The sequence below is a fragment of the Microtus oregoni genome, unplaced genomic scaffold, assembly GCF_018167655.1.
Source record: "Microtus oregoni isolate MIOR12 unplaced genomic scaffold, Mior012 000029F_ref0000214, whole genome shotgun sequence".
Classification (NCBI taxonomy): Eukaryota; Metazoa; Chordata; class Mammalia; order Rodentia; family Cricetidae; genus Microtus; species Microtus oregoni.
Window position 1 is genome coordinate 25,852,022 of NW_024543088.1, and position 19,379 is coordinate 25,871,400.

At 47.0% G+C, this 19,379-nt stretch overlaps 1 protein-coding gene across 1 annotated transcript in view; it reads right to left on the reverse strand.

Moving 5' to 3' along the window:
- Positions 1-5,945: 5,945 nt before the first annotated feature.
- Masp1 (MBL associated serine protease 1) overlaps positions 5,946-19,379 on the reverse strand; it is a 75,074-nt gene continuing 61,640 nt past the window's right edge. The window contains exons 10-15 of the mRNA XM_041678287.1: positions 16,945-17,082; positions 14,568-14,681; positions 13,088-13,273; positions 9,896-9,963; positions 7,933-8,032; positions 5,946-7,712 (exon numbers count right to left, since the gene is read on the reverse strand). Of these exons, the coding sequence (XP_041534221.1) occupies positions 7,522-7,712; positions 7,933-8,032; positions 9,896-9,963; positions 13,088-13,273; positions 14,568-14,681; positions 16,945-17,082 (797 nt within the window). The 3' untranslated portion in view covers positions 5,946-7,521. The remainder of the gene's footprint in view (positions 7,713-7,932; positions 8,033-9,895; positions 9,964-13,087; positions 13,274-14,567; positions 14,682-16,944; positions 17,083-19,379) is intronic.

The window sequence follows — 19,379 nt, forward strand, 5'->3', positions numbered from 1 at the left end:
TTAAGAAAAGAGAAACCTGCTTTGGCTAAGGGTTCTTAGAGGATCAAGGGCATACAGTTTCTTTAGGCCCAGTTCTCATGAAGGCAGTGGATGGCAATGGTAGAGAGTGGGTTTAGACTAAGAATTAATATTTTAAGGGAAGAAGCAGGCAGAGAGAGGGAGCAAATGATTCACCACAAACTTTTAAGGGCACAGCCCCACTGACCAAAGCATCTTCTCATTAAGCCCTACCTAAAAATTCTCCCACCTCTGAACAGCGCTACCCTGGTATCTCTTCCTGTCTCTTTTTCTTACTGAGTGACCTAAATCCAAGTCATAAGTCTGAGAAAAACAGGCTCCCACATTCTTCAGAGGCTGTGTCCTGGCAGAACAGTCTAGAACAGTGGCTCTCAAACAATGTTCATTAGAACCATGTGGAGATCTTCAAAAACCTCCAGTGTTCATTCAGGCCTTATGCCAGCCACCCCTTGACATATACACAGGGGGTTCCACCCATATTCATGCCATAGAGACATCTCACTTTGTAGGGGACACCACAGGACTTAGCAGAAGCTGCCGATGAGGGGCATTCCTGCCTGTTCTGACCTGTTTGTTGTTCATTGTGCGTGTATGCCCTGGGCACCACTTGGACTAGACACACCTTCTCTTTGTCGTGACATTGCTTTGTCCCCATTCCTCTGGGGACTTTCTTGGAGGCTGTTTGATCCTGCTGTGATGTTGAAAAGGTCCTGGCTCTTCGTCTCTCTGAGCAGAAGCTCATTGCTGGGAATTGAGGCTGTGTTTTTGCATCCAAGTGACATTTTCTTGATCTCTTTGGGGGAAAAAGAAAGAACCAATGTGTACCAGATGCAGGCGAGCACTTCGAAGGCCCTGTTTGTCTCCCTGTCTCAATGTCTCAAGCTCAGAGTAACCCATACTTCCTTCCTAGCATGTTGCCAGCAGGCAGAGAAAGACCAGGGACCTGGAAAAACATCACTCCCTTTGTGTTTCTGTTTGTGTTCCATTTCTACTTTTGCTAATGCTCTCCTAAGGATTCACAGAGGGGAAGATGAGCTCTAAAGACGTTTTCTTCAGGCCTGGTCTTAGATTTTCAGAGTTCTAGATTTACAGAGCTCTCCTCCCCATGGGCTCAGCCTCTCTGAGGAACACTAGGTCTCTTGCCTAATGTCCTGAAGCCATCTTGGGTCTCCCCGAGTTCACTCTCGACATCTCAATTGAAAGATAAACCAATCACACATCTCAAGTTTCCCCATCCTCCAACCCAAGGATTCTAGGACTGTTCAGAACCCTGTAGCCTCCAATGCCCCCAGATGGTGTGTTGTTCTTTTCTCGAACTGTCTGTCTCTCCAGGGAAACCATGTCACTCGACTTCCCTTAGATACGCAGGGCCATTTCATCTTCCTGCTCCCCAATAAGCTGCTCCCAGTTTCTGGGGTGCTTTGCTTCCCTGGGCTTATTACTTGGAAGTGAAGGAGTTCTGTTTAGGCAAACACTAAAGCAGAATGTCCTAGCGATGGTATTGCTACAGAGTCACAGGAGAGTTCTGGATCATGGGCTAGAACACCAGGACACCTTACCCAACCTGTCTCCTATCAGCTAAGTAAATCCAGTCAAAGGCTGAAGTCTGGGAAACAGTACCTCTCAGACTCTTCCAGAAGGGGCATGCCATATGGGCAGGATGGCTTGAACAGCAATTCTCAGACTGGACATCTGTTAAATCATCTGGGGGTCTTCTAAGAAGCAGCAATGCTCAGATCTTACTCCAGACAGAAGAAGGACCCAGTAGTCTCCCAATTTAACTCCTGTGTGTAGCCTTGTTTCTCAAAAGTTGGTGTGTTTGCGCCAGGATTAGGCCCCAGAGCCCATCAGAATCTGTTTTAAATCCCGTTTCTTCTAATAATTTTTAAAGTCACGTAGTTTTTAAAGTCTCCATTTCAGACCAGTTTTCATTTGCAATGGTTGCCATGTTGGCGTAGACAGTTACGATATATCCTTCACTGGTTGTGTCTGTTCCAGGGGTACTTTATAGCAGTTTACATGAGCGCTGCTTTTGCCGTAATCAATGAACTGACATGGATGCATCAATAGCAATCAAGTCCATAGTTTGCTTGAATCTCCTTAGTGTTTGCCTGATGCCATCCCCCATCCCCACCCCCAGCCATTCTGGGATCCCCCACAGGAAGCCTTTGCTTGTGAGGTCTCCTATAGTAATGTCCCAAACTAAGTGTTTAAAGTGATGAGCCTTTGAGGTATGGTCAGGAAGCCAGAGGTGTTGTCCTGAGGTCTCCCTTACATGTTCCTGCTCCCTGGGATCTTGGTGGCAACCCTTGACACTCCCCGATGTGTAGCTGTAGGGTTCTGTCCGTACCAGCATGGTGCTCTCTCCCTGTGGATTCGTGTCTTCTCTTCTGCTCTTAGGAGGATAACAGTTGGCCTGGATAAAAAGTCCACTGGCTCTTGGATGACCTCTTCATTAATTCCACCAGTAATGATGCTATTTCTCAATAATTCATATGTAGAAGTCCTGGGGTTTAGAGTATCAATGTCGTGCCAGGAGGCACAATATAACCCATTCTGAGTTTCCATTGACGATGACAGTATTTTTTTCTTTTAACAACATCTCCTCTTTTTGATGATGACCTGAATAGTTGGTGGAGCATTGGTCAGAGACTTTGTAGAATAGTCTCCAGCCGCAACAAGTCTGTAAGTGTCTCACAGCTAGGCAGGAGTTGTGGAGTCTGCGGGGCAGAATAGGGAGATACAGTCTGTGTGCAGTCTCACTATGGCTTCCTGTTGTTGTTAGTAACCCTCACTTTCTGGCCGAGGTAGGTCAGCCACTGTCTTCCATGAGAATGGTGGGGATTTAACCTGATGCCTTGTGTACGTAAGGCAAGTGGTTTTCCACTGAGCTACATCCAGCCCCACACTATGCTTTCTGGAAGAAAACGGTTAAGTCCTGTTCACCCTGAAGGGATTGGCAAGTTTCTTCACAGCAGGCTTGTCTACCCTCACAAGTTATGCATTCATTAAGCAATTTATCCATAAAATATGTACTTGTGGTTACTTGTTTTATATTTTGGATTATTATTCAATACAACTTTGGTTTGTGCTCACAGTGTTCCAGCTCTGTCCACTGGGGCTCCTTTTGTTGGCTCCCTGCCTTCTGGAGATGTCTCCACCGTTGATACTGGTGCTCCTTTTGTTGGCTCCCTGCCTTCTGGAGATGTCTCCACTGTTGACACTGGGGTTCCTTCTGTTGGCTCCCTGCCTTCTGGAGATGTCTCCACTGTTGACACTGGGGCTCCTTCTGTTGGCTCCCTGACTTCTGGAGATATCTCCACCGTTGAGGGGGTTTTTGAATGGTTCCTTACTTTCTGGCACTGACGACCAGATGCTCCAGGCTCGTCTTATATTTCATATCCCATTTTTAGAATCAACTTCAATTGGTCCTCATTCAATGGGGCATTGGAGAATTCTATGATACACAAAGATCTGGGCTTCTGGGGTATTGGTAGCTGTGGGGAGCTTCTCTTTTTGGTTCAGTTGCAGTACCTTTATGGTGCTTCAGTTGGCTCACTGCACCAATTAGAGGACTAATTCATCACAGGTTATTGTTGGGGCTCAGTTACAGAATAGGTATGTAAAAGCTTCAGTATATTTGGTCTAAGTTTATAATTTCTCAATTGTTTTCTTATCCGCCAATTCATAGATTCAATACTCTCAACCAAGAGACAGCAAACAATGTTTTTGTTTTTTTTAATTAATATACTGAAGTCACTGTCACCATTTCAGACCTCACCTCTTGCTTTCAAGACCCATTCTAGACCCAGATTCCCTGTGTGTCTGTATGTCAGCGACCCTGATTTTCTCTCCCTGCAACTTACCTTCCTCTTGCTTGAAGAGCATCTCAGGTTTTATTTTATTTTATTTTTTTGGTCAAGCCTTTGCAGAAAAGATTAATTTCTAGCAGAAACAAAGCACATATTCCAGTCTTGAATGTACCAGTGTCGACATGCTATGATAGTTTATTTCTGAAGAGGACATTGAACATACAAACTGAAATTATTAAAAAAAAACTTTTCTAATCTGGATGCAGGGAGAATTCAAGTAATATAATTTGTGTGCTGAGCCATTGTCTTTATGGTATCTTGATAATTTGCAGGGACAATAGTGAAGGGTTTTTAGACAGAATGAATCAATAAAACCCGAGACATGTTTTTGTATCTATAACTCAACCTTCCCTCCAGTCTCTCTCTCTTCATGCTACAGTGATCCTAATGGAATAGAACACATTTTTGCAGCATGTAAACAACTTACCAGGCTCATCGGTGCATGAAGACGCACACAAGCCAAGCAGGGCTCTTTGACTCAACACAGATGTTTTTGGAACGAATGTGTAGTTTCCCATAAGAACAACGGCTTCTTTGCCTAATGGGTCCCAGGCATGATCATCGTTGTTAGTAACAGTGCTCAGAGTATGAAATCACAGCTCTCGTTATACAAATTAATTTCTTGGGAGGTAGATTCTGGTTGCCTGGAGCCAGGCCTTTTTTTTCTGGCAGCATATCTTCGAATTGTTTAGGAAACGGCTGGCTTTGAAGGTGGTGAGTCTGCTAGCATTGGGTTATGAACTTAGACACTGTGGTCTTCATGGCTACACCATCTTTCTGTTTCTGTGGTTCTAGGAGATCAAGTTTCTTGGACCACAACAGCAGTTTGGAGACTTGTGTCTTAGTCAGTGTTCTATTGCTTTGAAGAGACTCCATGACCATGGCAACCCTTATAAAAAGAAAGCATTTAACTATGACTTGCTTACAGCTTCAGAGGTTCAGTCCATTTTCATTTTCATCATGTCAGGGTGCATGATGGTGTTGCAGGTTGAGAAGAAGCTGTGAGTCTTACTTCTGGATCCACAGGCAGCAGGAAGCGAGAGCCCCTGGTCCTAGCTTAGACTTTTAACAACCTTAAAGTTCACCCAAAGTGACATACTTTCTCTAACAAGGCCACGCCTACTCTAACAAGGTCACACCTCCTAATTCTTCTCAAATAGTGCCACTCGGCCTGATGACAGAGCCTTCAGATACATGAGACTATGGGGGGGGCCATTTATGTCCAAACCACCACATCATCTAACCGATGCTTATTGGACAAGGTTGAAGTTCCATGGGCCTTTGCAAGATAAGGATGAAGTTACAATTTGGAAGATAAGTAGGATAAACTGGGCCTAGCCAGAAATTGGCACCTGCACAGAAATCCCGATGCTTTTAAAGCGTTGTTAAGTATTCTGCTTCTAAGGAGAGAGGCCCACTTAGATGTTGATTCTCGTGCTTAAATGCTGGTTTCCTGGAAATATGATTTTTGTGGGAGGAGCTGGGGCTATTGAGAAAGCTTGAGTGGACAGGGACCCCTGCTCATCCTCCCAGAGTCCTCTTGGCCTCGCTTGTGGAAGGACACACTCTCTGAAGGTCTTCTTCCCCTACACTCGTCAGAGGTCACGCCCATACAGTAATCACATATGTGTCTGTTGGAGCTTCGCCAAGGTGGAGCCTGTACTCTCCTCACTGCCTCGGTCCTGATGCTGCCGTCAGCACGACCTGGACCAGCACACTGCTCAGTGGAAAGACTCGTTGCCTCGAAACAGTTTCAAAACTGCATCAAAAGTCTTCATCAGGAACCTAAATAGATGTCTTAGGGTTTCCATTGCTGTGATGAAATACCATGACCAAAAAGCAGGTTGGGGAGGAAAGGGTTTATTTGGCTTACATGTTCAGATCTTAGTCGATCACTGGAGGAAGTCAAACAAGGCAGGATCCTGGAGGCAGGAGCTGATGCAGAGGCCATGGGAGGGTGCTGCTTACTGGTTTGCTTCCCCTGGCTTATGCATCCTACTTTCTTACAGAACCCAGGATCAACAGCCCAGGGATGACACCACCCACCATGGCCTGGGCCTCCTCTATTGATCACTAATTGAGAAAATGTCTTGCAGCTGGATCTCATGGAGGAATTTCCTCAACTGAGGCTCCGTCCTCTCTGATGACTCTAGTTTGTGCGGTTGACTCACAGAACCAGCCAGTACAGTAGAGTGCCGGCTTGCTTGAGTGGTGTCTGATCATTGGGTCTAAGTGCCATCTCCTTACAGAATCAAGAGCAAACCCGGTAGAGGCAGAATGACTTGCTCAGAGAAATAAAAGCAGGCTGTGAATTGCCCCCGAGTGTGCAGCCCTGGGCATAGTGCCCTCGAGTCCTCATCCCCCACCAGAGATAAGCCTAGGCTCTCGCAGCAGCAGCATAGCTCAAGGACCAAAGCCTTCTATGAAGAACAATTCTCACACACAGAAACACAGGGCTGGGTCTCTGTCTGTTGGAAAAGTCTGTCTTGGGTGAGGTCTCTAGAAGGTTCTCCAAAGAAGAAGGTTCTCAGATGCGGAGACAAAGAGGCAGGAACTAGAGCAATGGCTGCTTAAGGTCAGCTAGGATGTGGGAGGGAGAGAGCAGGTGCGTGAGAGCGAGCCTGCCAGGGCCTGCCTTGGACAGCCCATGTTGGCGGGGGAGAGGGGTGAGAAGAGGGTGGGGCTCAGATAAGCTACTCTCTTAAGATTCAGGGGAAGATCCTTGGCTGTGTCCTTTGGGACCTGGGTGTGGTGGATCAAGGTGGGTATTGCAGGGGCAGCGGGAGAGTTTTGGGGCTCCAGTCAAATGAACATTTTTCTTTGTGGTTACTCTGAGTCTAAGCCATCATTGAAAACATGGTCTTGTTGGATTCTAGAATGTCAGTGCTTGAAAGGTCCTTCAAATGAGGAAAAAGGACCCGTCGAGGGACACATGAAAGATGGAGGTGGTCTGGCTTCACAATCCACCGTTCCCTTCCAGCCCTTACTTCCCTGAGTCACTCTTACCATTGGAACTTAGCTCAAGTGTCTACTTACATTGCTGAGTGTGTGAGCTGTGCCATGCTATAGGGCTAAGAATTTCATTTCTTTTACATTATTATGGGAGATTGGGGCTGGGATTGGGGAACTGTCTTTGGAAAAGAAGCTTAGAGTTTAGGGGGCAGACTGAGAAAATGGTGGCGGGTGGGAGGAGGGGGCGTGTTGCTAATCATCCCTGAGACCCAAGCAGGAGTTTATAAAGAACTCCACCTGCCTGGTGGGCACATATGGAACACGTAGTTCATACATGGGATTAAGTCCTATGCATATAGTAACTTTCTCCTCATCGGGCTTCTGTGAGGTAGATCAGGTATAGCCACATTGCGCCCCGTGGTTGAAGGTACAGGCATAAAGAGGTGGTCAGCTGTCCATCATTCCAAAAGTGGTAAATGCTAGATCCAGATCCAGACTTTCACTCTGACCTCTCTGCTACTTTGCTTCTATCAAGAGCAAGGAGAAGGGGCTGAAGGAATTCCATTATCATCCAGGAATGGGCGAGCAGATTGAGGGCCAGGGGAGGAAATGTTGCTCATGTTCACTGATGATCTTCCGCTGGCGACTGACCAGTGGGTGCTTGGCTGGGGAGCCGTACTCAGTTTCTCACTCCACTGACTCTCTGGATCCAATCCTTGTTGGGATAGATGTAAGAATATACTCCATAGCGATCTTTCTTCCCACAGTCCACGCCCCAGGACACTACGCCCACCAGGTACCATTGGTTTGTTTCTTGATCTTTGGTCATCATGGGGCCTCCAGAGTCACCTGCACAGGCGTCTTTTCCCCCTAGATAAAAGGGAGGTACAGATGAAACACAGTGTGCCCCTTTCCCAGTGCAAATCTGAGTTCGACTTGTAGTTCAGGCAATTGAGCACTAGAGGGTGCAGCAGACCATTGGATCCAAACCAGCGCTAGTTCAGGAAGGCATGCCGAGAAAGTGTCTTTCTTCCCCTCGCCCCGACTCCATCCCAGGTTTTCAGCACCTATATTTCAGTCAGCTTCTTACCTTCCTTTTCTCCAGCACAGATCATGTCCTTGGTCACTTTCTTCTTCAATGGGGCATAGGCCTCCTGGCAGGTGTCGTAGGTGACAATTGGGATTTCGATCTGGAACATAAGGCTATCGTTGGTGCCCACTCCTGGCCAAGAGGACCTTGCTGTCTGACAGCTTCCGAGCAGGCCTCCAGCTACCTTATACTCCTTTTCAGGAACTGCCGCGTGGTACAGGTAAAGGCACAACGGAGTGGAGAACTAGGGATTCATCTGTTATAGCTTCAGCTACAGACTTGCTCTGTGGACTTGGTTGAGTAGCTTTGCCTGTTTGAGACTCAATTATCTTATCTGTCATATGGAAACAATAATCCTTGCCTAGCATATATACCAGCTTCAAATATGACAACATATAGAAACCCATGTCAGTTTGCATACTGCTTACTCCATCCCTGCTCTGGAACCTGGTGCATGTGGTTTTATCTCTCCTTCTTAGACCACTGAGACTCTCACACCTAATCTTAAAGATGAACCTCACAGTATTAATAATAATATTAATTACTAATTGCATGCATCTTCACAAAGGAAATGAATGACCAAGGGCTTTGACAGTGTATAGCTATTTAGTATATACTATATGTGGGTGCTAGGTATTTCTTCTTAATTAAGATATTAAAACTATTATTTTAAAATAATAAAATTATCATTTTTAATGTATATATGCGGTTTCGCCTGCTTGTATGTTTGTGTGCTACATGCCTACTTGGTACCTGTGGAGGACAGACGAGGACATGAGGTTCTTTGACACCGTAGTTACAGACAGTTGTGAGTCAACTTCCCTCACTGTGAGAATGTGTGCTCCTAGCACGCACTCTCAGTGTGTTTTTGTTACAAGGGAACTATAGTCTGTGCAGAGTCTCCTTGGGCTATGGCCATCTTGGGAAAGTGGGGACAGGAAGCCCTGTCACAAGGATGCTGTTTTGGCATATGCGGGAGTCCCTAATTTACTATTCACCGTTCAGGTACCATTTTGAGAGCAACGTCCTTTGGGAAGGCATCTTTAGTCCCCAAGACTGACCCAGACCTCCCTTGTACATCCCAGAGCACCTTGCATTTCTTTCTCATGTTCATCATACCCATAACTATTTCCTGTCTGTCCCACTTGACCGGAAGCACAAGGAGGCCAGGAGCTAGAGAGCACCCATTTACCTTCTCTTCTCCTTGGCGCGCCTAGTAGCTAGTTTGCAGGAGACAGCGGGTAACCATCTGAGAGTTCATGAATGAAGCAATGGGTGATTGCCACACATCCAAAACCTTTAGACTGTGACAAGCCTGTCACATGGTCAGTGACTTCAATGTGTTCGAGGATTTAGAACCCAGCCCCATAATAGAACCCAGTCATGTCAGAACCAGGCGGTTATCAGAGGAAATCTAGTAAGTCATATGCTGTCCCCTACCCCTGTAGAAGACTAAAACAACTTATTTCAGGTGGATAAAGAAGTCACGGGGGTCCAAGATTGGGAGCCATGGCTCCTTAGGTTAAGTCTAGCACTCTTGTCTGAAATGACGGGGGTATGACTTTTGAGTGCTATGGTCAAGTTCCCGTTGGAACGAACTGCGTTTCTCAGAGCCTGGACCCTTCTTGATAATTTGCTATACAGTCTTCATAGTGCATATATGACTCATGAGCCTGCTGGGTACCCACTCTTGCCATGTTCTGGGAGGACCTCCATATTCTGAGATGTTTACAAGCTGTCAGGGACATAGAATAGTGTTTAGAGACTGGAGCCCAAGTCCAGGTCAACAAACACTTCAAAATTTCTGGGTCTCCTATTAAATTTTGGAGTTGTCTGGCCCCTGTTTTCTCTCTTATCATTTCCCTTCTCAAAGCCTCCAAAACCCAGAACAGGCAGAATACAGCAAGAGGGCTGGACGCACAACCACAGCATTACTGTTTGTAAGATATAAATTGAACCCCACCTCCATCAGGTTCTCTGGAAGCCTCTGTAAGAACTGTTTCCCCCAGCCGCTGACAATGACCATGGTTCCTGGAGGAGAGAAGAGACTGTGAGGAGAAATCTGTGTGATATGGGACGCCCCTCTGATGCTGTGAATGTGTTTTCTACCATTGGTTAATAAAGAAACTGTTTTGGCCTATGGCAGGGCAGAATATAGAAAATCCAAACAAAGATATAGAGAGAAAAAAGGCAGAGTCAGGAAGATACCACGAGGCTGCAGAAGATGAAAGATGCCGGAACCTTACTGGTAGGCCACAGCCTCATGGTGACACACAGATTATAGAAATGTGTCAGTTTAAGATGCAAGAGCTAGCTAGCATTGCGCCTAACTTATTGGCCAAACAGTGTTGTAATTAATATAGTTTCTGTGTGATTATTTGTGTCTGGGCAGCCAGGAATGGACTACACATGTCTACACTGTGTGGCATGTGCTAAGATTGGCCCTGCCAACTGCATCATCCTCTGCTGGCGAAAAAAGGGCTGAAGTTACTACTCAGAGAAAGGCAGCTGCAGGGGAGGGACAGGGCGAGATGGGTGCTGAGTCAGATGGCATTTGCTCCTTGATTTATTACCTGGTCCCTTTATTTACCTCACCTTCCTGGCAGCCAGCAAGGACCTAAGGCTCCGTGAGAGCTGTCATTTCACCCATCTTGTTCCCTCTTGCACCCTCAAGTCTACAGCAATGTTAGGCTGTAGGAAGGAGGTCCCCCTGGTCAAGGACTTTGGACATAGAGCCCAGCATCGTCAGTTACAAGTCAGGCCTCACTTTCAGACGCCACATCCCTAAAATGAATGTGCTGGACTTGGCAAACCCACAAACCAAGGATTATGAAGTCCATAAGCTTATGGAGTCACAGATGTGGGGATAAAATGGAAATGGACTGAGGGCAGAGAGGGCAATTGCATTCTCATTTAATAAGAAGCCTTGGATACTGAAGACAGTACTGCATTTAAATTCAGAGAACCGCATCTCTCCTCGCACATCCGCTTCTCGTGATGCTGATGAGCCTCCGCTTCTCTTTTTTCTTCCTCCTCATTCCCTTCCTTCCTCTCTTTTTTACATTTTATTAGTTCTTTGATAAATTTGTACAATGTATGTTGATCATATTCATCCCTTTCTCCCCAGCTCATCCTAGCTCTACCCACCTTCCCGACCCACTGAACTCTGTGACATCTCTCCCTTTCTCTGTTTATTTATTTATTTATTTTTCTATTCATCTGATGAATCTGATCTGTGTGGTCTGTATTTGGCTGTGTGACCTTACACCGGAGTGTGGTTGACCCACTAAAGGTCACGCCCATAGAGAAAACTGACTCTCCCCTTCCCAGAAGCCATCAATCACCATATCTCCTCAGGTAGGAGTGGGACTTTGTGCTGAGCGCCCCTCTGCATGCTGGGATTTTGTCTGGCTCGGGGCTTGCACGGGACTTGTTTGTACTTCACACAACTGCTGTGAATTCACACGTCACTGCCCTGCTGTGTCCACAAAAAAGTCTCTCTGTAGGCTTTGCCTCTTACATCCTTTCTGCCTACCCTGTCCACAGCGATCCCTGAGCCCTTGGAGGAGGGCTGTGAAATAGATATCATGTATATAATTTAGGGCGGAGAAGGCACAGCCAATCTTATTCTCTGTAACTTGACCAGTTGTGGGTCTCTATGTTAATCTCTGTCTACTGAAGAAAGAAGCTTTCCCGTGTGAGTTGAGAGGGGCAGTAATCTCTGGGCATAGTGGCGAGTCACACCAACATGTACAAGGCTTCCAGGGGGAATATCGTAAGTTAGTGGGTGCCAGGCAGCTGGTCCCTTCGAAGCCCATAGTGCCTGGTTAGCCAGCCAGTCTCACCTACACATTTCCTGTCGGCTCACTTCTCTTAAACACTTCTCAGATTCCAGCAATTTCTTCTGCACCATCTTTAAGCTTCAGGAAATGAGTGAGGATATGACACACTGAATTCCACAGAAGAAAAGGCCAGCTGGCCTGGCCTGGCCTCCTGGCTCTCCGTTGGATATATTCTGTTCACGATAGTTCACTTTAATAACATAGCCAGCCTGATGGGGTTTCGCATCCAGTTTAGAGGCGGGGGACCTAGGCTTAATGAGGCTGGCAGCATCCTCAAGGTGACTCACCAAGAAAGCCAGGGTCTTGATTGGATCCTCCCTCCCTCTGCTGGTTGGCTGTGTAGTGCTGGTTATTGAAACTAGGGCCCAGTGCGGACAAGGCACACACGCCATTGCAGAGCTCTGTGCAGCCTGAGCCACAGCCCCTCAGCTATCCTTCTGTGTACTGCGTGGTGATGCTGGGAGTGACAACAAGGAATGACAGGTTTTCTTAAATGATGGGGTTTTCAGAAAAGGGAGTTGTCTTCTACTCTTCCAGCCTCCACAACGTGGACTACTAACTCCCCCAACCCTGCCCCAGGCTCTATGCAATTTCTTCCTGTGTGCATCCCAGATCATCCCCTTTACTTATAGTTCATCAATACGTTGTTAAATTTCCTAGTATAATCACTTGGATGGTTTTGGAGTTCCTATATGAAAAAACAAGCATGCCGGTTTACTTTGTGCCTAATACTACTTGTGCCTCTGTGGAATGTGTTCCGATTTGGTTGTGTTAGGGGAAGCGCACATTGTGAGATGAGCTGTTTTATAGAGCCTCATCAGTGCTGAAGAAGAACGCCTTGCCATAGCCACAGTCACACTACAGAGGAGTAGCCAGGGGAGAGATGCTATGCTGGCTGGTTGCTATGCCAACTTGACATAAGCTAGAGTTACCTGAGAGGAGGGAGTCTCGATTGAGAGATTGCCTCAGTCAGATCGGGCTGTAAGCAAGTCTGTACAGCATTTGTTCAATTAGTGACTGATGTGGTGGGCTCAGCCTGTTGTGGGTGGGGCCATCTCTGAGCTGGTGGTCCTGGCTTCTATGAGAAAGCAGGCTAAACAAACCACGTGGAGCAAGCCAGTAAGCAGCACTCCTCCATGGCCTCTGCATCAGCTCCTGCCTCCAGGTTCCTGCCCTGTTTGAGTTCCAGTCCTGGTTTCCTTCAGTGATGAACAGTGATGTGGAAGTGTAAGGCAAATAAACCCTTTCCTCCCCAGCCTGCTTTGGTCATGGTGTCTCATCACAGCAACAGTAACTCTAGCTAAGACGGGTACCTTCAGTGGAGGGATGCTCAGGCAGGCAGATGGGCATCACATATTCGTTTAGCCTTGGGCTTTCCAACAGCTCCACCAGACCCAGGTCGTTCTCAAATGTGCTGGGGTTATACGAGGGGTGCAGGACGACGTGCCTCACACTCAGATGCTGTTCGTCTTCATCTGAGCGGCGCCTCCAGTGCTTTCCTGGACCATGGAAAGTATGTAAGGCAGAGCAGAGTGGAGGGAAAGGTGGAGCCTTGCTCGCTACCGCCCCATGTTCCATCTGGTACCCGTTTCTGTCTTAATCCCTCCCCTCTCTGTCCTCACCCCCTCAGCCATCCTGCGCATTCTCCTGGCTCCACCTCTGACCATCACAGTGACTGAGAATGTTCCATCTGATGCCCTTGCCACTGTTCAATTGATCATAGTCACCCTTTACTGTCTGCATCATAGGTCGTCTGCTTAATTAGAGGTTTTTCCTACGTGATAACCCAGGCTGAGAAAGGCAAATACTGTGCATTCTCTCTCGCATGTATATCCTTGTCTCTATTAAAATATGCATGAATAGGTAGGAGAAAATGTGAGTGAAGGCCAGGAATGGGACCCATATGACCAGAAAAAAAGAAATTATTCTCTAAGGGGATGAGGGTAGGGAAGATGGTAGAGGAAACTGGAACAGGTGAATACTGGGAGCAAAAAGGGAAGCAGGGAAGCGGGGTAGGGAGATGAGTGGCGAGAGGGGTGGGGTGGGGAAGAACCAACCAAAATGAAACATATGTATGTAAAACCTCATATGGAAATACTGCTTTGTAAACTAATTCTGAAAATAAATAAATAATACATTAGAAATTGAAAGTATTTCTGAGTTATTCATTCCCGATGCAATGTTTTTGGTGTTCCAGAAGATTTTTATTTTATTTTCGTGCATGCATGAGTGTATGTGTGTGCATGTGTGTGTGCACTTGTGCATACCTGTGTGCGTGCATGCTATGCACATGCACGGGGTATCTGCTGAGGTCAGAAGGGGGGCCAAATCTTCTGAAGCTGGGGTTACAGGTGGTTGTGGGTTGCTGATGTGGGAAAGGAAGTCTGGCCCTCTCCAAGAGCAGGGGCTCTCAACTATGAAGCCATCTTTTCATCTTCTGAGACTAATTTGTAATGCAAGTTAGCTCTGAAAGGACTTTAAAAAAGAATTCCCCAAACAAAATTCCGATTACTAAAAATCTTGATGTGCATCAAAAAAAATACTACCCTACATCCTCCCCTGTCTCAAAACTTCCAGCTTCCGCTCTCCCAATAGATGCTGATCTTGTTTTTATGAAGTTTATAGGCTGCCATGGGCTGGCACTAGTTTTTAATTAGATTGTGGCTCAGTGTTGAACTGAACCGAGCCAGCACGTGGTCTTTATTTTATAAGGAAGAGCCTTGCAAATGGTAGCAGGGAAACTCTGTTCCAAGAACTACAACTGGCTTTGGAAGTCTGGGCCCTCCTACTCACCCATGACAATTTTGAAGTCAGAAGGGCCGAGCAAGTCTGAGCTGTGTAGGGTTGGATCTTCTGGATGGAGTGGATGGTGGAGGCAGTGAGCTGCTGTCAAAACCCAGTTGGTACCTGAAGAATAGAGCACACACGTTCTGCGTCCTGCATTGTCCTATGCTGCCTCTGACTATGTCGAACTAAGGGCCTTGATGCTACTCAAGAGCATGATCCCAGGCCCTGCAAATGCCCAAACATGCCTCCACTGTGTTCATTGCCCCAGGTCAGATACTCAGATGTTCCCATCGCAAGAAGAGGAATTAAATCTGCAGTTCTAACTCCCTATTTCAATATAGGCTGGGCTGGACTTTTTAAAGAGGTTTTCTTGACTTGGATGAGTACCAGCTAGCCCAGAGTGGGTTCTCAAAGACCCAGGGAGTGTTGCCTTCCTACCCAGCTTTACTTGTTTCGTGGAGTTCTGCTGTCAGCATTGGTAGCACCTGGGGGTTCCTCAGACTTCTTTTTAGCAAGACCCCCCAAGTGGTTCTTGTGCACATGGAAACTTGGCAGGTACTGAGGCGGATGGTTAGTAGCTGGCGTGTGACTACACATTGTTCATCACCTTAGGAAATAGGAAAGGCATCAGAATTGTGACCCATATCCAGCCTATTGGAGTTAGAGAGTTAGGCCCAGCAGCCATATGTGAAAGGCTCCTTCTGTAATCTGACTTGCACTCCGGGTGGAGGACTGCTCTACATAGCCAGCCCTGTCGTTTATGACTACAAACCTTCAGAATGGTTGTGTGGCTGGAGTGACAGGAAGCTAGGGCTACCAGGTCTCTTGATTAGTGGCCTAGTGTCCTTCTCGGCTGTCACCTTCCCCAGGATGAGTATGGTCTTCATGCTCACTTAATGCAGTGTCAAACTTTTGGCCTTCCTTTCAATAGAGCTAACTGCAAGTCCACAGATAGCTGCGGCCTGGACACTCCCAGCCAGAGCCAAGCAGAAAAGCATCACTGTAGGCAGGGTTGAGGTGGGTGCGGGAAGGTAAGCCTCGGTGCTCTAGGCTATAGCTCAGAGTCAAAGGCGGATGGTGTTTCTGGAGCAGGGTCCAGACTCTACTTGTTCCTCTCTGAAGGGGCCGCATGTTCTCTGTTTCCTGGTTCCTGGTTCTGAACAAATCTCAGCATGGAACACTCTTTTCCTATGAGGTGCCTCCTGAACCTGCCCATGACCAGGGCATATTGGGGTGGTGGGTAAGGTGGGCTGAGATACCCAGTTAGAAAATCCTGCCTCAGAGCAGGGCTCTCTAGATGAGTCTAGTTATATGCTCTAGCCTGCCCAGAGATTAATGTCACCTTTGAACTCTGCCATCACCCCCAGTCCCTCACTGAACCTCAGTATGGACACAGAGACAGTGTTCTACCTCTTCTTCTGTCTTTTAGACTCTTTATGATCTCTCTGCCCTGTCCTATCCACCCTCTTCCACTACAAGAATAGCGGAAACCGGGATTACAGATTTGCAGGGCTGTGGAGAGGGCCAAGTGTGAAGGGACTTTTAGCTGGGCTGATGGTAAAATGAATTTCAGCTTCCAAACAAACATTTAACCAGTTCCAACACAGGATGAATATTATTGTTGGAAGACTTGATGTTTAAAAAATGATAGTAAAACTACTTCAAAATCTTTAAAGCAATGGGTGACATCCATCTTTCATTCCTAACAAAGTTGTAAACCTGACAAACGGCCCCTTTCCCTCCACCTCCTGTGACCCTTCCTCTCCATCTCTCTGCCTCTTATGTTTCTTCCCTGGGGCTCCTCCTGCCCTTTCTTCTTTCCTGATCTTGTCCTATCCCTTGGGTGTCTTAGGCCCCACAAGTCTCTTTGATCCTTGTCATACATCACCTTTTTTCTCCATGGGAAACAAATTTAATATGCAGAAAGTAGTCGGTATGAAAGTAACTAACAGAATTAGAATACAGACTATATCAATCTGCTCGGTAAAACAGAGCGGAGTGTACAGAAGAGTTCAATTCAGCCACTTGGTTCTCCGGGTTCCTTCATTTCCAAACACTTTGAGCAGGTACAGCATGGGGGTTGATGTAGCAGCTCTGGGCCGTCCCATCTCTGTGCCACATGAATAGGCCGTGGGTCACGATCCATGCCCAACCATCTGTCAGGAGACTGATCAGAACCCAGGAAGTGCTCCACAGCTCACGGAATTAGCACGGGGTATGCTTGTCCTGGTTCCAGCCGAAGGCTCGCTTTTCAGCTCGTCCACACCCTTTCTGGGGGCAGTGATTCTCAAGGAAGACGTGGCCAGTTTTCAAGGGAAAGTTGGTCCTTAGCTCTCACCCTGTCCCCAGCCCCGAGTCGTTCACCCCTTCTCCTTCTCCTTACCTAAAAGGCTACCCCCACAGAAGGGCTGCCCGTTCAGGTGTGACAGCATGGCAATCCATGGAGTGGTACCCTTCTGGGCTGGGCGTCCATTGAAGATCCTGGAGATCTGCTTCCGGGAGAACTTGGGAAGACCACACACTGCAGCCAAAGGAGGGAGAGAAGGTCACATTCTATACTCCACTTCACCCACGAGGGTTACCAGATTATCATTCTGTTAGGAACATCTGTTACCACTACATCACCCGCCATCCACTGGCCCTTCTAACAGTGTTATTGTTGAAGTCTTGTTTTGTCTTCCCCATTCATGGCATAGGCAGCCTGAGTGTGACTGGCCTCAGCTCTGGTTTCAGGAGTAGGAATGTGACTTATTGAAAGTCTGCATCCTGAGCCGTAGCAGTATCTTTAAAATGAGATGTGTTCTTGGACAGCCGATTAAAGTCTGGGTTGAAGATTTTACTCAACATTAGAAAAAGAGTAAGATTTTCTCTGCCAGAATTGCTGAGCTATTGTTTGATCTGCCAGCTTGCGTCTTGTGGAGAACATGCTGGGGAGAGGAGAACAGTGCAGCCAAACATCAAGGAAAGCATAATGGAAAGATAAGGGTCGAGGCGGGGCAGTATCCCAGCGCTAGGCTCTGACAGGGAACCATGTGAAAGAGTGGGAATGATCTTTTCAGTTATGTGACCCCATAGATCTCCCCCCTTTCTTTCGTCTTGCCTCTTCCTCCTCCTCTTGATGTTGGTTTCTGTGACTCAGAAAGGTCAGATTCCTAATAAAAAAGTGTCCTGCACCGTTAGCAGGGACCTTGTCCCCAGAGAAAGTCTTCCTCAGAGTCTGTGCAGTTCTGCCCTATTGCCTCCTCCTCTGCCTTCCTTGGTGTGGAACCACAGACAAACCCACAGCTGAATACTCTTAGAAATCCCCCTGTGTTCCTCTTATCAGACACCTTATGAAGACAGAGTCTGCTGGCTGGCGATGGCACACGCCTTTAATTCCAACACTCGGGAGGCAGAGGCATCCCAATCTCTGCGAGTTTGAGATCAACCTGGTCTACAAAATATTGGGATAGCCAGAACTATTATACAGAGAAACTCTTTCTCAAAACAACAACAACAGTCAAAATCCAGAGAAAGTATGTGATTTGTTAAAAGTTATTCTATGAGGGAATGGCAAGAATATAATTCTGGGTCATGTGACCCCAACTCTGGACTTGTTCCAGTCCAGCCAGAATCACTAACTTCAACAATGTGGCTTCCAGGTCCCACAGAGCTCTCTAGATCCAGGATGTCTTGCCCCAATTTCAAAGCAAAGACTGGGCTGAATCCCAGACAAATGTGCTACACCCTTGATCCCAACTGTATCATCTCCCAGTGGTGCTACTCATAGGCAGTGGCCCAAGCCACTACCCCATTCCCAGCAGACACTGGGGGCCCTGGGGACTGCTGCTTTTCCATAGTTTTCATCTCTCCTTTTTTTATAAAACATGGTGAAGGCCTTTTCATACACACACACACACACACACACACACACACACACACACACACGTGCGCGCGCAAGCACACAAACACACACATGTATACCTTCCCTTTCCCTACTTCCTTTCACATCACAGTCTCTTCTCTTCCCTTGCAATGAAGCCTCTCCCAAGAAGACAGAACAGGCCCCCTTCACATTCTCCCCCTTGTTGAACCTGGATTTAGAGTAAGGTGCTATTTCCTGAAAAAAAGGCCGTCCTTGGAATTGACTTGTATTTAGGCCGCTCGGGGCCTAAATGGAACTTCAACAGTGATCCAGACATGTATGAGAGAACACTGGCTTTGAAATTGTATGCAATGTGTTTTCTCCATTCTTACAACCTTTCCTTGTCCTGTGGCTCCCCTGTCATTGAAGTCGGCCATCCTTTGAAGTAAAGGAGAGATAGACTTCAACTGCAAAGAACAAAGCAGAAATCGAGGGAAGGGAAGCAAGGCTTTTGTTTGAAATTAGGTACTGTGGTAAGAACAAAAGATGTATATGTTTGAAGGAAGCAAAGCCTGGAAACCGAGCCTAACTTTTACTGGGTGCCACAGAGACAAGACAACAATACTGCAGGGAGAGTTGAAAGCCCTTCTCAGGCAGGGGAAAGGCTCAAGGGAAGGAGGGGGCTGCCTAGGAGGGAGAGGGAGGGGAGAGGGAGATGGTATTAGGCAGTTCAAACACAGACAGCTTGCACACTGACCGCCTCAGAAAGGATGATAGCTGCTTGGGTCCTGTCTTGATGAATGTCCACTCTGATCTGCAGTCCACACCGGACAGGTGACCACTTTCCCACTATCCAGTCTCTCTCCTTAGCAACACAAGCACACTTTTTTCTTGCCTTTAATCCTCTGTCTTAGTGTTTTCTTTAAAGTCCTTGGCTTCCTTTGTTTTCTGTAATTTTCCACCAGACAATACCT